The sequence below is a fragment of the Hyalella azteca genome, unplaced genomic scaffold (assembly GCF_000764305.2).
Source record: "Hyalella azteca isolate HAZT.00-mixed unplaced genomic scaffold, Hazt_2.0.2 contig17924, whole genome shotgun sequence".
In the NCBI taxonomy this organism is placed as follows: domain Eukaryota; kingdom Metazoa; phylum Arthropoda; class Malacostraca; order Amphipoda; family Hyalellidae; genus Hyalella; species Hyalella azteca.
In genome coordinates, this window is record NW_025947688.1 from 49,741 (window position 1) to 71,310 (window position 21,570).

At 37.3% G+C, this 21,570-nt stretch overlaps 1 protein-coding gene across 4 annotated transcripts; it reads right to left on the reverse strand.

The window, feature by feature from the left end:
• Positions 1–1,717: 1,717 nt before the first annotated feature.
• On the reverse strand, positions 1,718–21,150 carry LOC108664957 (serine/threonine-protein phosphatase 6 regulatory ankyrin repeat subunit B). Of its 4 annotated transcripts, none has more exons than XM_018151656.2 (6): positions 20,817–21,150; positions 16,022–16,222; positions 15,290–15,381; positions 13,288–13,379; positions 12,435–12,710; positions 1,718–2,200 (listed from the first exon to the last, which is right to left on the reverse strand). In XM_018151656.2, exons 1-6 carry the CDS (start codon positions 21,030–21,032, stop codon positions 2,022–2,024), a joined length of 1,056 nt encoding a protein of 351 aa, XP_018007145.1. In that variant the 5' UTR covers positions 21,033–21,150; the 3' UTR covers positions 1,718–2,021. The 4 variants fall into 4 exon arrangements, with proteins under 4 accessions (XP_018007145.1, XP_018007143.1, XP_018007144.1 ...); XM_018151654.2 differs by lacking the exon at positions 1,718–2,200 and adding an exon at positions 4,892–5,975; XM_018151655.2 differs by lacking the exon at positions 1,718–2,200 and adding an exon at positions 6,632–7,792.
• Between the last annotated feature and the right edge of the window lie 420 nt (positions 21,151–21,570).

A 21,570-nucleotide genomic window follows, 5' to 3' on the forward strand; every position in this document is an offset into this window, starting at 1 on the left:
GATTCTGCAGCCCTCCCTAGAAGGGGCATTTGATGACCGCATCTGCGAACTGAGGTGGCATCTTTTTCAGGACAAGGTGCCTAGTCACGCATGTTTACCTGACATGTCGACTTCTTTCCACAGATTTTTTTACGTTTTTCACAACACAACCACACATTAATCAAGTCATATTTCAAGGCTGCACTCTTTTATTGTGATCTTTACTTTTACTGCAGTGAATTTACATTTTAAGATTTGATTAGTGCGCTTGTATCTTATTCTTGCATACATTTTTTCTTCTTAATCCTTTTGAGATTAAACAATCATCATTAATTTATTTTTTAAATGCCTCAGCATCCACTGCATTAATAACATAGCTCGTTACTACCAATTACATTTGCTGAAATATACAAAGAAAACCATGTGAAAAACCATTTAGGGAGTGGTGGGGTTTTCTCCAAGCTCAATACTGTTTATTTTTAAATCCCCCTCCGCGTACAGAAAAAGGATAATGACTTTGAAGCTAACAACCTGCTGAGATTTATTACAAAATATTAGGACACCAGCACGGAGCATTAATCTTCATTGCAGGGCCGCGGCGTTGTATTGGTGAGCTAAAAAAAGTTATGACCTAAACTAAGTTGTATAAGTTATTTTAATAGACACTTTGATTAAATCATAACAATGCTTAGCCAATTAAGTACACCGATGGAAGGTATTATTGCGTTGAACAAGTGTAACGGATATGAGACGCTTGAGAGAGCAACAGGCGAGATTTTATTTGAATTATTATGGTTCGGTAAGAGCTCGTGTTCAAGGACTGATATTGAACGAGCTTGGGGATGCACGAGCATTGTATTATATTTCAACTGAAGTCATTCAGATTAAAGCGGCCCGTTTTGGTCCTCTTCTTAATCTTAAATGAAAATATATCGAACTTATCCGATTTAAAACTAAAATTTCTATGCATTTAGACGATAGAAAGACCAATTAAAATGGCCGTTCTTGCACAACACGCGCTTTATTTACTACACTACGCAAAGCGTCCCCATGGAAACATTAATCAGTCAACACGAAAACCAAAGTGAGGTTCACGAGAAAAATATTGTCCTTCGTAATAAGACGAGATATCATTTTAATTGTCTAACTCTAGAACAGTAAATAGAACACACCTATACTGTGACCACACAAAAAAAACATGGTGAAAATAGCATTAGTTTACCGTTATGTCGAGAAACACAAAAGTTTTCTTAATACTTACAGGCATTTTGTACAGTGTAAGGAAGATTCAGTTCTAGAACACAACCTAGGAAGAGTGGCTAATGTTTTAAAATAGAGAAATAAAATTACTGTGAACTGCTGCACAATGACGAGACACAAAAGATGCGAAGTAGGCATATCAGTCGCGTCTCAATGCAAAAGTGAAGGGAGAGCCTTAATTAAGTCCTTCGGGAAATCTGATTGCACATTAACTGAATAACCGTCACTGTTAATCAGATTTAAAAGCTTTGTATTTAGGGTTGCTGTCAGTAAATAAGAAATAACCATTAGTCCATGCATAGCAATGGTATTCGTATCAGAGGGCCTACTAACGGTAATCCAACGCTGAACAGGCAGCATGAACGTTGCAACGGTAATCCAACAGTGAAGTATGAACGAAAAACTGCATTGACGTTCCAATAATAACAGAACAATTTTCTAACTGCCGTGAAGTATGAACGAAAAACTGAATTGACGTTACAGTAATAACAGAACATTTTTCTAACTGCCGTGCAAAACAGAAATGATGGCATCCGCGCTGCTGGACAAGAAGCCGTTCTGGCCTGAGCGAAAATCTGCATTGACGTTACAATAATAACAGAACAATTTTTTAACTGCCGTGCAAAACAGAAATGATGGCGTCCGCGCTGCTGGACAAGAAGCCGTTCAGGCCTGAGGGAAAATCTGCATTGACATTACAATAATAATAGAACATTTTCCTAACTGCCGTGCAGTATGAACGAAAAACTGCATTGACATTACAATAATAACAGAAAATTTTTCTAACTGCCGTGCAAAACAGAAATGATGGCGTCCGCGCTGCTGGACAAGAAGCCGTTCTGGCCGCTGAAGCGACGCGAAGGAGAGGACGACGGCTGAGCTGTCGCCGCGGACGCTCTTGGCTCGGGGCGAGGAGCGTAGAAAAGTATGTCTCCCATTGAGCCGTACCGAATAGAAGGTTCTGTGAACAAAACAAAGTAGTAGTAGTAGTAGTAGTAGAAGTAGTAGTAGTAGTAGTATTATTAGCATTAGTAGTAGCAGTCGTAGTATTAGTAGTGGTAGTAGCATTAGTAGTATAGTTGTAGTAGTAGTAGTAGTAGTAGTAGTAGTAGTAATAGTAGTAGTAGTAGTAGAAGTGTAGGATCGTTGGCTACCGCCTCACTGCCTCGGTAATCAAAATATTTCGTACCGGAGGTCAAACATTAGTATCGTTACCAAGGCGGAAGGTTTCAATTATTGAAAATTCCTTAAATTATTCATCACCCACAAGGGGCGGTAGGTCTCAATTTAAGTGACCGGCAACAAAGAGGTTTAGGACTGCAAAAACATGCTTTCAAGTTCAATAACTCATGCTTTATTGACGTTGCTTGCCTATAATATTAATAGCAAACAAAATGTCAAGCAAATTCGCAATGTCTTCATCGGAACGTTTTGAAGACTAGCTTCACTATTAGTTCAAGAATTTTATGGAATAAAAGTTCGGTCGTTATTCTTACATAATTTAAGAAAAATGATAAATCGGTTGTAAAGTTTTGCTCAACTTAGGTCAAGCATTTGCCGAGATTCAATTGAATAATTCGAGTTATAAAGTGTATTATAATTATAACATAATGTCATGACATGACATAACAATGAGTTATAATATAATACAAATATAACGAGTTATAACATAATGTTATACTACTGACAATTCGAGCACCCAAGCAAAACGTGTTTTCATCGATAGCTTCACTTCCGCCTTCAGTCTTGGTATGAAATCAATATCGCCCGGCGCTGTAGCACGTGGCCATCTTTTCTTCACAGTATCAGAGGTTATAAATTGCGCGATTGCTGTAATAATTATCAGTTTTATTGAACGCATTTGTTCAGCTTCATAAGATACTGAGTAAATTACACTTGTCAGAAATGCGTAAATATTGATAGCCAAACACCTACATGTAATTTTCCAGGTTACGAATTACCTATACATTGCTTGGACTTAAATGTTGCCCATAGCTTTTGTTTCTGCTCAACATGGGATTTTGACGTCTTCTGATATAAACCTTAAGTAATCGATTTAAAAAATTACTTAATCAGCAATGATTGTATCGCTTTAGAAAACTTCATCATAACGAATGGAAGCAAAAAAAAAAAACTTTGAACACATTAGTCTTGATGCTGTAGTGTATAGGCTTCAGTGTTCATTTTTCGTGCCAGGGTCGAGATTATTAAGTTTAGTAAAAAAAAGTCGAGAGTTACGTAGATCGTAGTTCTTAAGTTGCCAGAAATTAAAGCACTTTGGTCTGACAATTAAGTAGCATAATTTCTCACGAACACGATAATTAAACTTAATGTTGAACATACGACTTTTAATCAAGGTCGGATTGCGATTTAATGAAACAATCTCTCGCGATTGTTTCATTAAATTTTTACTCGAATTTAAAACGCGGAATTCTTGGAACCTTTATAATTAAAGAGCTATGTTAGAGCTGAATCTGGGACGCTTTTCATGAGATGAATATTTCTCAATATTCGTTATAATATTATTGATATTCATCATCATAATTCATTGATATACAATATTCATTATAATATTAATATTCATAATAATATTCAACGCGGAGAGGAAAGAAAACCCAAGAAGAAGTTACTTTAATATTATTAACAAACAACAATATAAATGTACATGAATGCCATGTCCGATTAATAGATCCACAACATCCGCTGTCCTATTACACCCTGTTAGTTACCTTGTGTATTATTCGAAGCACGAACAACATAATTGTACCTCGCAAATCAATTACGGTTCTAAACATTACTAAACATACATCAAAAATGACCAAGATAACGGCGAATTTTAGTTCACAATTTCTAAATGGATCATCAGAAAAAATATTACGATTCATGAAGCGTTTAACGCATTCCGTTTCTAATGCAAAAATTGGAATTTGACAATTTCAAAAACCCATTTCCAGGGCGGAAAAAATAAACATCAATGAGCGTACATTTTCGAAAGAATGTATGATGCGCAAAATTCCAGTTCCAGTTCCAGAAATGATCCAGTTCCAGTTCCAGAAATTCCAGTTCCAGCAGCCAAACAGTCAGAATTCTTCTCGTGATTTAAGTAGACAATAACCATGAGCCTATCAGCCTACGGTGAATCGTTATCAGGCCCTTGAATACGAAAAATATCGACGACGATATTAGGATAAAAAAAAAATAAAGTATATAAGGTACACTGCACGGTCAAGTTTTGCACAATCAAGAGATATTTGATTCATTAAATCAAATTAAATCCGTCCAAAACGTTCCACAAAGCATAAATTGAAATGTTATGCTGATATCAACTATACTCGAGATGATCACTTATCACTTTGAATTAAAGGGATTCGTGACGGCACAGCAATAACTGCAAACAACTCGCGCTAAAATAATAACTATATCTATCCGTTATTGAAAAAAAAAAAACAGGAAACAACGTAGAAACAACTCCAGTCATATATGTTAGGTTTCGGACCAAGTCATTGAGAAACCTGAAAAATGCAATGGGAAAATCGGAATTCGTGGAAGCTTGTCCAGGTTTGTTATAAAATATGTAAGCAAAAAACCAATGAGCAAAGATTATTGGCATATTTTTCAGAAAACCTACCAGTTATTAATTTAAATCACAGATATAATTTATTGAAAACATCTTTCGTTAAGAGAACAAATTCTTAGAAAATAACAAGATTCTTATCTCGGCTATAAAATGCAAATAGAAGTGAGAGATTAACGACCTGAAGTGAACCAGTGACAGTTTCAATGTGAATATGACACTAAACAAGTGAGAAAAAACGAGTTAAACGCACATTTGTTCGTTTTCAGATCAACTTGTTGTATATCAGCCGATAAAGATATTCAGACACTTAATGCTTAACACTCCTTAATATCCACATTGCATTTATGTGTCATAGCACAAATATAATTAGAAGCAAAAACCTCAATGTACGATACACAAATACGGGTGTTGGCAATCAACATCGCTTAACTGAACGACAAAATATTTAACAGAAAGAGTGAAACGAAAGTAAACCAGGTAGCTTCAACACTCAAGCCAACTTATAAGTCATCTGCAAAACGAGATCAATGAAATTTCGAGAAACGCTCTTCAATTTGCCATTGACATCCATGGGTTTCCATTAGCAAATTCTCAGCGACTTCCCGAAGTCCCGTTGGCCTGTCCAACGTGAAGCCTGATGACACGGAAAGTTGTCCCTGAATATAACTTGATCCTGAAGGGTGACTCAAAGATTCCATATCAGCGTCGATGTCTCGTTTGTCGCAATCTTTCAAAATATTTTCATGGACGCCTGGATTGATGCATTCGTAGTCATCCATTTTTTCGCAACTAGCGCACATATCAGCGGCTTTAGAATTAGTAATTACACGCCACGACTCTTGCCGATCCATCATGAACGGGTTCATCACTTCACTGCTTTGATCTTTATGAACCAACGTTGCCTGGTCCGCGTGACCGACTGCCGCATTTTGCATGGTTTTCATTCGGCCATCTTCAGCCAACTGAAAACGCACAGTCTTGCCAGGTCTTGCTGAAATGTAACTTGGGAAAGTTGCTGTGCTGTGGAAAAGTCGTATTCCTGACGAGTTGTTACTGTTATCGTCGTAAGTTTCGAGTCTTGATGCTCGTCCGTTTGTGATGTTGTAAAGCGGTTTTCGGGGAGATGAACTAGCGGCAGGTGGGGGATGATCTGGCTCAACTGTGGAGGGGAAGGACGAGGAGTGTCGTAAGAAATGGAAGTACAATCAAATTGGACGATTCGATGTATTATGAAGCTAGCAGATTTTGAACAAAGACAATCATATGCAGCAACATGAGGCTTGGCGCTCTGAGATCGGTCAAAAAATAGCATTAGGTGTTCGATAATCTTAATATAAATTAATTCTACGTAGTGAAAAAGATCAATAATTGAAAGCAGATCTTACAAGGCACGCCACGAATAAGAAAGTAGTGCAATCACAGGAACTTCAACTCGGCCCCAATGGATGCCGTGTCATTAAAATTACCAGTTATCAATAAGTATGCACGTACGTAAATGATTTACAATCAGCAAGCAGCACCAACTTTTACACACTATCCGCAGGAATATTTAATATTATCTTATATTTCAACGGTACATATAATTCATTTCAGGTATAATTAACAACGCTGGAAAATCTCTGGAAAATCAACGCTGGAGTAGAATCAACGTTCACATTTCACCACATTTTGTTTAATAAGCGAAATTATGAACCAAAAACAAGAAGAATATGAAGATGCAACATATCAATTTGGCACACCGGAATATGCGTCTATAAGAAAAACTATCTTCAGTCAAATTAGTATAAAGCACGGCGTTAGGACCTAATGAAAGGTTAGAAAAGTTACACGCCATGTAATATGTTCATTTCATAGTATACATCGAAACACCGTAAAAGAAATATCAAGAAAATCCACCATATTTTGTAGGACAGAATTTTTTTATCGTCAGTATTTAATCATATCAAAAGGCAACGTGAAAAAAATCGATTGATACTTTAAAATAACTAGCACATTGAAAAAATGACATTCATTGCCAATCAAATGTGCATCAAGAATTTATTCTAAATCCATGACCAAAGAAAATTTCACTCCCCATAACCAGCAGAAAGTTCTGGTGAACTTAAAAGAGGTAGATTTTATCGGTTGTTGTTTCGGCCCTTCAGACCATGACACAAACTATAAACAACATTCACCCTGATACATATGGTTCAAGTTAACTGCTACACAACATATGGTTCAAGTTAACTGCTACATAACATATGGTTCAAGTTAACTGCTACATAAGATATGGTTCAAGTTAACTGCTACATAACATATGGTTCAAGTTAACTGTTGCATCTGGTTCAAGTTAACTGCATGAATGACCATAACAAAATTTAATTCAGAACATGTGTCCACCGAATAGCTTGCGGCTGAGTACAAAAGGAGCAGCGGTTACGTCCGCATCGTGGGCCAAGAGATCAGCAGGGGCAGGTATAGGACACCCCGGGTATCCGCTAGTACAGGATAAACGATCATTTTTATAATCTACTCGCATAGCATTTGATGGCAGGTCGAAATTTCTTGAAGATGTCGACACTCCAGGATCAAAAGAGCCACCATTTGCAGATCGGACAACTCCAACAGACATATTTCCGCTAGAGACGTTACCGAAGGTACCTTCATTTACACAGTTGAGAGCGAGTCCATTTACGACAGGTAACGGTTTCTCGTCGATGGAATCTAGACACCGTGAACCAATATTTTGGTCTCCGCTAGACCCAGAAAATCCCGAGTCTATGGAGTCAGTACTGTTACTAGAGAAGCGATCTTTCCGCCGTTGATAATGTAAGAAGTTCGGTCCCAGATTATCCATCCTATCGGCAACCACGCGAGGTTCGGCGTTCGCGTCGTGGATAAAATTTAATGGCTTAGAGTCCTGGGAGCTGGCAACGTTGTCTTCACGGCTGGTCAAGATTTGGTGGTTCGTGCCGGTATGAGACGAACTTGCATCATCTGCAAACAAGAAATTCTTCAGGAACTCCGCTGCCGGAATTCATAAATAATTTTTTACAAGTTCAAGTCACAAACAAGAATGAGCAACGAAGAAAAACTGATAACAGTGAGGGTGCAGGCAACGAAAATTTTCCCGTACTGCAGAGACATATAATATATCTACTCGAAGAAAGCCAATATCGTCTAGAGCAAAACATAGCAAGGGCACAAACTAAACTAGGGATAAAGAATACAAATGAAAAGAAATTCAAGCTTCAGCCTCTAAAACAATTAACTGTGTTCTATAAATTTACATTTCATTCAGTTTAAGTAAGTTCAGGGCTCCATGAACAGACTACATAACACATAACAGAAGTAAAGTAAAGATCACACTGCATTCTCTTCCATAAATAATAAAAAATATAATTATTCAGAGCAGAAGGAATCAAATGACGAGATCTCAAGAAAGAAGACACAGCGCATCAACATCTAAATGCGACGAATAGGACTTACACGAAGAGTATCCAATACACTCGCTTACACGAGGATTCGACCGCAAGGACGAGAGTGTAAAGAATTCTAAAACCCCACAAAAAAACATAACACAACATAACTCCACAACTGACCTGTCTACGTAAGAACTTAATCCCCAACTGAAACAGATAAAACGGTAAAGAACGTCACAGTTCTTTCCCGTCAGATAGAACGGTAAAGAACTGTGCTACGAAAAAGCGCACATCCTGACATTTTGAATGGTAAAGTTGCAGGTCAAAATACACCCCCTATCAATTGTCTGCGTCGATTGCATACTAGCACCGCGTCGAGATATCAACTCACATCAACAAAAACTTAAATAGGAAAATTAGTCGCCCTTAGCTCGTATCAACATTACTATTCAAAAGCAAGACTATCGAAACGGAATTGCGGACCAATGTATACCGAAGAACTGAAATAGTGCAAACACTATTTTAATAACGTGTTGTACAAAAAAGTGAATGCTTAGTGAATTGGACTTACTCTAACTTAATCCCATAAGAATAAGACAGACTACATAACTCGTGTATTATTATAGCTATAAATAAAGAATATGAAATATTAATTTATTGAAAAGGCACCATTGTCGAATGATATTAAATATTTATGATAAATAATAGAACTAACAATGTATAACAACATCCAATTAACAATTTGCTTAAATATTTTCCTCATTTCAACACGAGGACCCAGTGAAGAATTTGCAAAAAGTCTAAATATTATTCATAATTTATTTGGTCGTAGGAATGGTTTTGAATTATATACTTTATAATAAACACGATTGCTCGGCCAATAACTGTACAATGTTTTTTTTTTTCAAGTATTAAACTCCCGCATTCATTTTTTCACGCAGATAAATTCAGCGCATTAGAATCGACAATTACCAATTACTTCTGATTGTTAACAACGTTACTTAGTATTTTCATGCAAAAAAAAAAACAACAGCAGACCATCAAGTGTCTAATAATCCTGTAAACGATTCAAAAAATTCAAACCATCCATATAAACTGCTGATTCCTACGTTGCAGACACGCGTTGTTTTTAGCCAACTCGACCGTACGAGAGCAAGTGTGGTCATTTAGTGTATTTTCAGCAGCAGTAAAATCCACTGAGGTGTCAGTTGAAGAAACCTCGAGGTCGTGAGCAAGAGAGACTGAGATGACGGCAGAGTTCGAAGTTCCACTAGGATATTTTTCTTTGTCTGCAGTGAATGCTTCGAATCCTGGTGAGCTGAGAAAACATTTTGACGGATCAACAGACATCAATCGCGACTCAAAACTGGTATCATGAGCGTCAATTGTCATCATCGAGTCGTCTACGAGGACAAAAGAATCGAATTCAGTATCAGTGTCCCTTCTCGCAATAGGACAGTCGTTCAAAGAACTTGTCTCAAGTGAAGTTTTGTTCAGCATTAAAATATTCTGATCATTCAGACCAGATGAGCTACTACTATCCCAGTCCGAAGAGCGGAGATGAGACGATGAAGAAGCCGATGCACATATCGTAGGAATAGCATTGGAAATTGAATCATGTTCTGACGAGGCCGCCCAAAAGTAACAGTCAAAGGAGCCCTGCGGCCGCGACCATGAGGGGACGGCAGGTGACGACGACGACGAAGAAGAAGAAGCAGCAAGCGAGGAACCCGCACTCGTCAAGCAATCATCTGCACGAGAAGTGAGGTGTACCTCCACCCGACACCAACGATAATCGCGAGAAAACTAAAATTCTATTCGAATTATGTTCTCAAAAGCAATAATACAAATTCAGGGCACACATAACTTACATCAGTGAATGAAACTGTAAAAAAAATTAATGTCAACAGTGGTAAAGGAGGAAAAAGTTGTTTATTTGCCCGTATTTTTAAACAAGAACTAAATGAAACTCGCGTGCATGCTAAGCAAACTTCAATCAGCGATTCGAACATTAATTTTAGAAAACATTTCACGCCAAGCAAAGTTGAAATTAAGCAACGCTTTTACGGTGACAAAAAACGAGTGACGAGAAACGATGGAACTTCATAACAACGTCGTACGACCGACCAACCACATGAAGAGACTCAAGAAAGAACTTTTATTTCCTTCACAAGAATTGCTTATATAAACCCACATAATTGTGAATCTTCAGCGTGAAAAAAATTGATTCCAAAACAAGAATAGGGAGTAATTATTGTCGAACTATACCGAAGAGATGTCGTTTTATAAAGAATGACGCACGGAGAATTAACTGAAATTTTATGTAATTAAAATTTCATGATAATTGTCAATAACAATATCATGATATCTAATACACGAATGTAAATAAGAATTAATAATTTAGATACTTCCTTAATATACGACAAATAGAGTGATGCAAACGACGAAACAGTCTTAGAAATATTGACCATACGGATAGACAGGAGGCCGCGAGTGGCGTGCAAATTCACATGCAAGATTTATCGAACTAATTTCAAAACAAATTCTGCAATGACCATGACTAGTAAAATCTTTAGGAATTAGTATAAATCATTTTAATGGTGTACAAAAATTTCTTTATCATACAGATTAGTTAATTAAAAATAAAAAAATCGTCAAATGGAGATTTCAACACTAATGAGTTGATTCAAATGCATTGAGAGAACACAACAAAAATTTTCTTCGTTACCAGCTATAATAAATTAATTAATTAATAATATTAATTAATAATTTAATTAATAATTAATAATAATAACTATGCATAATTAAGAAAGACGAAAATCGCACACATAGAAGTGTTGAAAACTATATTATATACATACTAACTTAGTAATTGATAAAAAACATTCCATGCGAAGAGCAACCGAGAAACTAATCGATATCTTTAACAAATTTTCTAGCTGCATAAAAAAATTAACAGTATTGAAATTTTTCATAAAAAATAAGCGCTTTCAAATAAGAATACAAAATGAGGTTTAATGCGACGCACACAACTTAGTCTTTAATGAGATCGGTGAAAAACTGCTAGGCCATGCTTGATCAAACACCATAAACACATAATAAAACACAGGATTTGAAAGAGTTAGATTAAACTTTGAAAATTAATTAAAATACTTCAAGGAAACGAGTTAAGACTGATAATAATCCATTAAAAAAATTCATTTCGGCAAGAATTCATAACGCTTAAAAAATATATAACAACAAAATGTCTGAAAAATTCCTTTATGGTCTTCAATTAATTAGAAAAGATAAAAGACCTTTATGGTCTTCAATCAAAAGAGATTGATTTTAACCAACATTTCAAAATCTCTTTGTTGTGTTGCCACCGAGCCAATTATCAATCAAACACACAAATATCAATGTAACACTCTTAACAGAGATGAAGGGGTTAGAGAGAACATGTTCGCGTACTAAAAACCATTATTCCCTTTACTGACCTTGAAATCTGTCACGAAACCATTATTCCCTTTACTGACCTTGAAATCTGTCACGAAACCATGATTCCCTTTACTGACCTTGAAATCTTTCACGAAATTATAACGCCTTTTACTGACCTTGAAATCTGTCACGAAACCATTATTCCCTTTACTGACCTTGAAATCTATCACGAAACCATTATTCCCTTTACTGACCGTGAAATCTGTCACGAAACCATCATTCCCTTTACTGACCTTGAAATCTGTCACGAAACCATCATTCCCTTTACTGACCTTGAAATCTATCACGAAACTATTATTCCCTTTGCTGACCTTGAAATCTGTCACGAAACTATTATTCCATTTACTGACCTTGAAATCTGTCACGAAACCACTATTCCCTTTACTGACCTTGAAATCTGTCACGAAACCATCATTCCCTTTACTGACCTTGAAATCTTTCACGAAACCATTATTCCCTTTACTGACCTTGAAATCTATCACGAAACTATTATTCCCTTTACTGACTTTGAAATCTGTCACGAAACCATTAGTCCCTTTACTGACCTTGAAATCTGTCACGAAACCATTATTCCCTTTACTGACCTTGAAATCTGTCACAAAACCATTATTCCCTTTACTGACCTTGAAATCTGCCACGAAACCATTATTCCCTTTACTGACCTTGAAATCTGTCACGAAACCATCATTACCTTTACTGACCTTGAAATCTGTCACGAAACCACTATTCCCTTTACTGACCTTGAAATCGGCCACGCTTGGCTTGAGAACTTTCGTCCTCTTCTCGGGACCGCTTGCGTCCCGCAACAGGGACGAGGTTCTGGGACACAGCATCGTTCACCAGCACGTCAGTAACGGGACGTTGAACGGTAGACGATGAAGGCGACGATGTGTCGCTTTCCGTCTCCATTTCATCATCGTCACCAGCTGCCGTGGTGTTGTTGTTGGCACTGAAGCCGTAGTAACCGTTGCTGGATACAAGATGTTTGAGACCATTTGTTGCAGCCGGGGTCGACTCTGCAAAATAAATCGCGTTAATAATCTGAAATTTTCATCTAATCGTAATGCAGTTTAGTTTTCGGTTGAGGCATAACGACCAACGCAATACAGAGCGAAACAAATAATAAATAAGAGTAATAACAGCACGATTGAAATCAAGATTAAGACTACCTACTGATTAAACTCAGAATTGAGTCCAAAAAGCATCATTAAGCACTTGTAGTGGAATAAATACAACCATGTGATAGTGACTGCTAAAAGTGAAGACGTGTATAAACAATCGTAAGCATATACTACTTTTATTACGATTACATATAACTCAAGCTTGAATGCGAAAGTTATGGACAATCGTGCTCGTAGCCAGATTAGATTTACATGGATCTTGAATACATTATTTACAATAAGAAATGAGGACAACAAAGAATATTTGCAGGTATATGGTCGTGGGATGATGAAATATATATTTCACTGAAATACGTGTGTTATAATAAGAAGTGAGAATAAATAGCATCTGAAACAATTAATCAAAGCAGGATTATATTTAAATAAATATAGAATTTGTGGATAAAGCAGAATAAGCAGAGGAGGCACCCACCCCCGACGAGCTGGCGCAGCCTCTCACACACGTCCTGGTGTCCACACGATGCCGCGATGTCTGCTGAATTCAGCCCCGCGTGGTTGCGGATACTGAAATAAAAATTTGAGTTAAAATACACACGGCTTTTTTCAAGATTCTTAATTCAGCCCACTTGAATCACAGCTCTAAGAAAATATAGATGGCTTTGCTTTAAAATTCTTTATTTAGTCGCCTTAAATCATAGCTTTAAAAAAACAAACGGCTTAAACTTTAAAATTTATTTAGCCCATTTAAATAACAGCTTTAAGAAAATATACACGGCTCAGCATGTGCAGGCCAAATATTAAAGGGATTCTGACCGGTGCGAGGAAATTTACAGCTTCGTGCAATGATGCATTTTTAGCGCATTTTCTCATTCATGGAAAAAATGCACTATTGTGCTCGCCATATCCGTCTGTCTGTCTGTCCGTCCGTCCGTGACTTCAAGTTTTCGTCGACGAGAAAATGCGCTCTCTGTCACTCACTGCAGTGAGTACTGAGTTATATTTTTAAATATTCAAACACTGCACTGAGTACAAGCACAAGTGAAAGCCTTGCTTGAAAAACATCATCTATAACAACTATAGATCAAGAAACGCATATTAGAACAATAAAAACTCATTTTTTCAACCGCGACTGATGGCCTATAATTAAAAATCGTACAAATTACTAAGAATCATTAATTAAATTTCTTTTATCATCAGCCTAAATAATGGAAATCTTGGGCGTATTGCAGAAATTTGGTGCACGCCAATGAATGGGAGTCAAATCCCACACTCACAAAAATTAGCGATACTTCGTCCAAATAACAATGTACCTTTAGCATTTGTGTGGATCATCAAGACCCAGTTTGGCCCGGAAAAAGCATGCATAAGTGCTGCTTTTACTCTCAGCTCATGCTGAGAGAAAGAAAGTATTCCTTATTTGGGCAACATGACCCATTCATTTTGCCCCATTCAATAACAGACATTGAGCCCCATTCAATTCAACATGCCCCATTCAATATCAGACATTGAGTCCCATTCAATTCAACATGCCCCATTCAATAACAGACATTGAGAGACATTCAATTCAACATGCCCCATTCAATAACAGACATTGAGCCCCATTCAATTCAACATGCCAGTGAAGTCACGGACGGACGGACGGACTGACGGACGGACATGGCGAGCACAATAGTGTAATTTTTTCATAAATGAGAAAATGCGCTAAAAATCGGGTTAAAACTACACACGGCTTAGCTGTAATATTCTAAATTTAGCCCACTTGAATTACAGCTTTAAGGATAAATACCTATATGGCTCAGCTTTAAAATTATTGATTAGGTCCACTTAAATCACAGCTTTAAGAAAATATATACGGCTTAGCCTGTGCACGTCAAATATTGAACGGATTCTGACCGGTGTGAGGAAATTTAAGGCTTGGTGCAATGATACATTTTTAAATATTCGAACACTTTACTGAGTATAAGCACAAGTGAAAGACTTGCTTGAAAAATGACGTCTATATGAACTTTAGATCAAGAATCTCATATATTGGTACCTACAATCAATACCCATTTTTTTCAGACCACGACTAATGGATCAAAACTGAAAACCCTACAAATTACTAAGAATCGTATATTAACTTCCCTTCATCATCAGTCCTATCAATGGAAATCATGGGCGTATTGCAGAAATTTGGTGCAAGCGAAAAGGCTAATGAATGGTAGTCAAATCCCACACTTAGAGAAATTAGTGATACTTTGTCCAAATAACAATGTGGGTACTTTTTGATCTTGTGTGGGTCATCATGACCCAGTTTGGCCTGGCAAAAGCATGTATCAGAGCAGCTTTCACTATCAGCTCATGCTGAGGGAAAGAAAGTATTCCTTATTTGGACAACATGACCCATTCATTTTTCCCCCATTCAATAACAGACATTGAGAGACATTGTGGCAATTAACATTCAACTATATTAGGAGCAGGTGAGAGAGGCTGACCTCGCATCAGCGTTGCAGGACACAAGCAGGTGAATGCACTCCCAGGATCCCGTACGGCAAGCCTTGTGTAGCGCAGTCTCGCCGTTATAGTCCTGCCGGTAAACATCATTTGATACCGTAATAACAATACAGACAACGTTATCAAGAAGTATGTAATATCATCGACCAATAGGAAGGAATATAACCTGTGTCTTATTAATTTAGTCTAAAAATCAAGACTTGTGTAGCGCTGTCTCGCCGTTATAGTCCTGCCGGTAAACATCATTTGATCATACCAAGTAATGCAGACAACGTTATTATGGAGTATGTACGGTTAATATCATTGAACAATAGGGAGGAATATAACCTGTGTCTTATTAATTTATTCTAAAAATCAAGCCTTGTGTAGCGCTGTCTCGCCGTTATAGTCCTGCCGGTAAACATCATTTGATCATACCAAGTAATGAAGACAACGTTATCATGAAGTACGGTATGTACGGTTAATATCATTGACCAATATGGAAGAATAAAACCTGTGTCTAATTAGTTTATTCTAATGTAGGTCGATATCTCAATAAACTGATGGTGTCGGATATTCCGTACTGAAGAAACGTCCAAAGTAAAGCAATCACATATAAGAATAAATAGAATATAATTAGACCATTCGTAGGAAAGAGAAAAATAAATTTAAATGAAAATAAAAATTTAAATAAAAGGTGAAATGCGTAACTAATAATGCGCTTCGTTACAAACCTTAGCATTGACCGGCAAGCCTCTTGCAATAAGCCATTGCACACAACGCGGACGGTCCGCGAACGCCGCAACGTGCAGTAAAGTTTGCTTCCACTTTGACGTGACCGAGAGCAGCGGACAAGACAAGGATGGTAGACCCGATGATTCTCTGCTGCTGTTGAACATCGTGCCCGCTTGCATCAACAGCCGCAGGCATTCAAGCTGTTGAAAATGGTTATAAATTCATAAAATGATCGAGGTTCACAATTCATCGATCCAGAAGACAATTCATCAATCGAAAAAATCATTCATCTATCGAGAAAATCATTCATCTATCGAGAAAATCATTCATCTATCGAGAAAATCATTCATCAGACGAGAATAAGATTAATCGATTGATATGACAATTTATCGAACGAGAAGACAATTCATTGATCGAGAAAACGCATTTCAATGATACACTTCAAAGTAATGATGGCAGAATGAATAAATCGAGTCAATTGCAAGAAATATATATTATTTCAATGTTTAACATGGATATTAAATTAGCTGGGCGACGGAGGATCCAGAAGCTGACGTTTTAAATTATTATCCATGACATTATGGTCGCGATTGAGAACCGCGAGCCCTCAGGCAGGCTTGGCTGGATCCCTATGAGAATCTATCACTACGTATAGTCGTTATAACTACGCTCGTAAATGAAATATCAATCTGAATTTTTTCATGCTCATTCAGCTATTTGTACATCTTGTACAATGTACATCTTTAATAGTTTGCAGGCATAAAAATCTTACTTTCTCATTGATTCTAAAAATTAACACACGAGTACGTAATAGATATATAATAGAATAATATATTATGGAGATAATTATAATTAGCTCCATAATATATATAATAATTATAACTACAAAGGAACTTGTATAATTTGCCGCGTCTGTAGAGCAGCTGAAGTGCACTCCACACGCATGGACTAGAACTGCGCGCAGCGGTACAGTTGGCAGTCCTGGCGCTTACAAAATAGTAACCGCAAAATAAGTGGACAGAGAGAGCAAGAGTAGCTGAGTAAGGAGAGCATCGTCATCACTGCTTATACTCAGAGCAGGTGCAGCCAGCATACAAACTTAGTGATAAATGAACATAAAGAGCGTGACAGAAATAATGAATCAATGTGACTGAAATTTCCGGGTGTAACGGTAACGGATTGAATATGCATAGAAGAGAGCACGCGTGCGTAAGAACCGTAACCTTACCGATGATGGACCTTCGACACTTGTTTAACAAGGTAACTTTATATAAATCGTTTTTTTAATCAACATTCAACATAATATACGAAACAATTTTAAATACACAAAAGAGCTTAAACTAACCGAAAATAGCAATTAGCAACAGCTCTACTTTGTCAAAACATTAGCAGCATAAACCAACAAACTTTAAACCGGCAAACCGCGATGTAAAACAACTCAAGTACCTACTTCAAAAGCCGTTGTATCTTTGTACTCCTCTGCATTAAATATATGTAAGTACTCGCCTACTAAGATCACCTCGAGTATTTTTCATTGCTTTCACATAGATCGGGAATGAGGCGAGACCACAATCAACAAGGTTTGGGAATCAGACAAGCCACATAGAACGTCACGACTATTCCCGTGCAGAGGTGATGTAAGTTTGTTGAACTGAGACACTCAGTCGCCGCCTGGCAACGAGCGCAGCGTTCACGGCACGAGTGTGGCAACTTGAACGCAACGTGAATGCGATGTTATAAACTGCAACCTATGAAAGAGGCTTGAACTGTAATGTATGCAATATTCAAAGAATATAGACATATATATAATTGAATGGAAAAGTACATGAACAAAATTAGGAAGAGCGTAATGTTCCGAAGCTAAAATCGAGCACTATGTGTAAAATTTACGACGGAGTGATTAGTAACTACTTAGAAATAGAGAACACGTTGAGGCAGTTAATAAGATAGTCGCAACGTAAATAGCAATACATTAGCTGTATAATTGACGCAACTTCGAAGCGTAAAAATGTGAATATTCAGATGAACAGTTAAGTTACAAAATGGACAGAAAATTGTTACGGCATTACTTAATTCGGATCGTCAACGAGCTAACTATCCAGAAAATTCTTAAGAGGTTTGAAATAAAACTTTGTAAAAATAATATATTAACTTCTAAATTCACATTTTTGATCTGATAACGGTACAGTAAAAGATTAGGAGGATTGGAATACAAACCCGCAGGACGACGAGTCCAAAAACAAACCTAAATTTTAGCAATATGTACAATTTAATCAGAGCCTTTGTGGAGGGCTAGAGTTTATACGTTAAGTTTACAGACAGTCGGTTAAATGGGATCAATTCCTCCCCAATCCCCGACCTTGCGTAACACGCCGTGCACAGCGTATACACACGAGTACACTTCAGAAAATTGAATGGGTCATATTTTATAAATAGCGACGCATTCTGCACGTGCTACTGATGATACCCCATTTGGCCGGACCAAACTGGATCAGAAAGGCACAAACATGGTAAAAAAGTAAATCGATATTTGAAAAAATCTCGTTAATTTCTCAGGTGTAAAGAGAACAAGAAATCAAAGTACGAAACTCGGGCAAGTCAAGATGCATCCAATTTACCAAATTGGAAATAGTTCAGAAATTAGAACCGATTGTCCATTCGGAGAAAAATAGAGTGCGCTTGGAGGACTTCAAAATACAATAATTTTAAAATAAAAAATAACGTTCATTCATACACTTCATTTTAGTTCAATTATCTCTATAGTGAACGAGTACATAAATTCACACACGTCGGTTTCTCAAAAGAAGCTTGATCAATACCTAGTGTTATTGCTTATCATCATAAACACTTAAGAGACGCTGATAAGAGATGGAGCACGTGATGCAGAGTTGAAGTCGATTCTGCCATCCAATAGCCATAAAATTTACGTATCAGCAACATCTCGTACTTCATTTAAGAAAAATAGCGTATAATCATTATCAAGAGAAATTATATACATGCTCAGCGAGAAAGACCTTAGACTCTTAGATCAACAGGCAGATTTTCCAACGGAGTAGATAACTATTGGAACGGCATAGATTTTCGTTCACCTGCAAACGAATTGTTTAAACCAAGTGTTAGGCCACGTTATGTGCGGATTTTCCAGCGGACTGGATAACTATTGGAACGGCAAAAATTTTCGTTTTCGTTCACCGACAAATGAATTGTTTAAGCCACGTGTTAGGCCACGTTATGTACGACTGTGCACTATTGCATTATCAATAAGAATAACTTACCTAACCAATGGAACGTGAATCACCAGCCGTGAAATGCATTGCATTTAATTTCAGTCTTTATGCAGATTCACTCCACGGTCCAAATGTTCAAAAACTCCTGATCTACATAAAAACATTCAAAAATTTGAAAATAATTCACAACGTTCATAACTCGAACTAACCAATCGCAAGTTTTCAGGTTAAATAACGCACTACACGGGACATTACGTCATTATCTGCTCACGCATCGCGTATGCGAGAGGGAAAGGTGAAAGTAAAGTCTGCCGAGCGAATAAAGGTTCACTGACCGCATAGCACTGAAGCCTCCTCACCGAGGCGGTACATGCAAGCAAACAAAGCGGGCAACCCCGTAATAAGCGTGCTCGGTAACAGGTATTACATAAAACGGCAGTGTTACAGAGTGGTTATTATCCAGAGTTAAGGTTTCCAAGAATTGGAAGTGAGTTGCGAGTTCAGGGCCTCAACCAGCTGTGATAATTCTACGGTGTCTGGTTTTGGAGACGATTACAAAAAAGGTGAACATTTAGATTAAAAGTATCAACGATTATACCTAGCGTTATATATCACAAGTTTATATGCTCAGATCAACGCTAAGACCACTATTGATTCTATTCGAATTAACATTTAAGCGCGGTCTGCAATTGATTAGTTCAATAAAAATATGACCCCAAGGTTTCCCGACGATTGTACACACTGCCGATGCCGAAATAGCCAAAGTAAATTTGTTTTAATGCATGAATGCAGCATCATAGTAAACAGAAAAGCGAGAAAAACGACTGTCACGAAAAAAAAATGCGCAGCATTTCTTTCGTTCAACTTCGTTAAACTTCGTCTAAATAATTTTCATGCGTATATGAACAAAAGAGCAATCGTGACTTCGTGAGAAAAAAGTCGTAGCTACGACCTACGAGTAAACAAAGATTTAATGGACATGCAAAACTATGAAGATGCATCGTACTCCTGTGAACATTAATTACTTTGCTTTGTGAACGAACAAGTACATCTTAAGCAGCGCTGCAGGCTATAGTTAGCGACTTAGCGTTACAACTCAATCCACGTGGGGGCGACTAAAGACTAGCACGAAACAACCTTAGGCTATAGCCTACAGGCATCTGGCAGCTTAATTCTAATCAACCAAGTAGCATTTTTACGATCAAGTCAAGGAGCTCCATCGTCCATGTCACCATGTGCTCTGGGAAAACTGGAGGCTATCGAAACATTCCTGCGTAAGCAATACCTCTCATTTTCAGTAAATACTAACCCAATGAGGCTTTTTATAGTGCAAAAAGTTTTGATGCTGAACTAAAGTTAGTATACGAAGACCTGTGCTAATGTTGTGCTATTGAAATACACTCGGAATATAGTAAAAAGCTAAGGTAGGTTATGCCAAACTCGCAAACATTCTTAGTTCTAAAAATCTAGTTTACCGACGCATATGAATGATATGATAATGATATGATATACAAATACACTGCTCAGCAGCCAGGCTTCAAAAGTTCGAAGTTAAGCATAAACTTACACTTCCGAAATATGCAGCAAAATGAGCAGCAGTCCAGCCATACTCCGAATCTTCTGACAGGACTAAATTGCAGTTGCTTATGTTATGCTGCAGCTGTATAAGCAACCGCTTCAGAGTTTCAGTGTTGCTATCCCGACAGGCATGGTGTAACGGAAACTGCTTAGAAAACACCATCTCCTTTTCCGACGACCACGGTGCAGAGCTCTCCAGGATCATCACGCTGATCGTATCTAATAAAGGTTTCAAACTAATATTTGTAATAAACTTGGCACATGGAATGCAAACAAAACAAAAAACCAGCTCTGGCACACGACGCAACCACACACGCCAGGAGTTGAAACTTGAGTGGACCGGTGTGAATCGAAGAAGCGTGAATTAACCCGGTACACTCAAGAATACCAACTGTTCAAACGAATCAATAATATTCTTCAACCTATTATCAGATCCCTCATTTTCATGCATGCAATAATCTTTCTTTTATGAAAATTTTAGGTTGGAAACAAAAATTTGTCGCATTCATTCTATTATTTATACATGACTTTGTACTCAGTCGTTTCAATGTCGTTTTTCACTGCATGATAGAAAACTATTTATGAATGTATACTGAACTAAATTTTCACGAGCGTAAATGATCCATGAAGGAAATGAATAATTTGTAATAAAAAATCCACGAATTAAATATGAGTAGGATTTTATTTTGAGGTTCCGTGCAAAATTTAATTTAGATGTGATCAGTAGTTTGAGAGATGTTTCT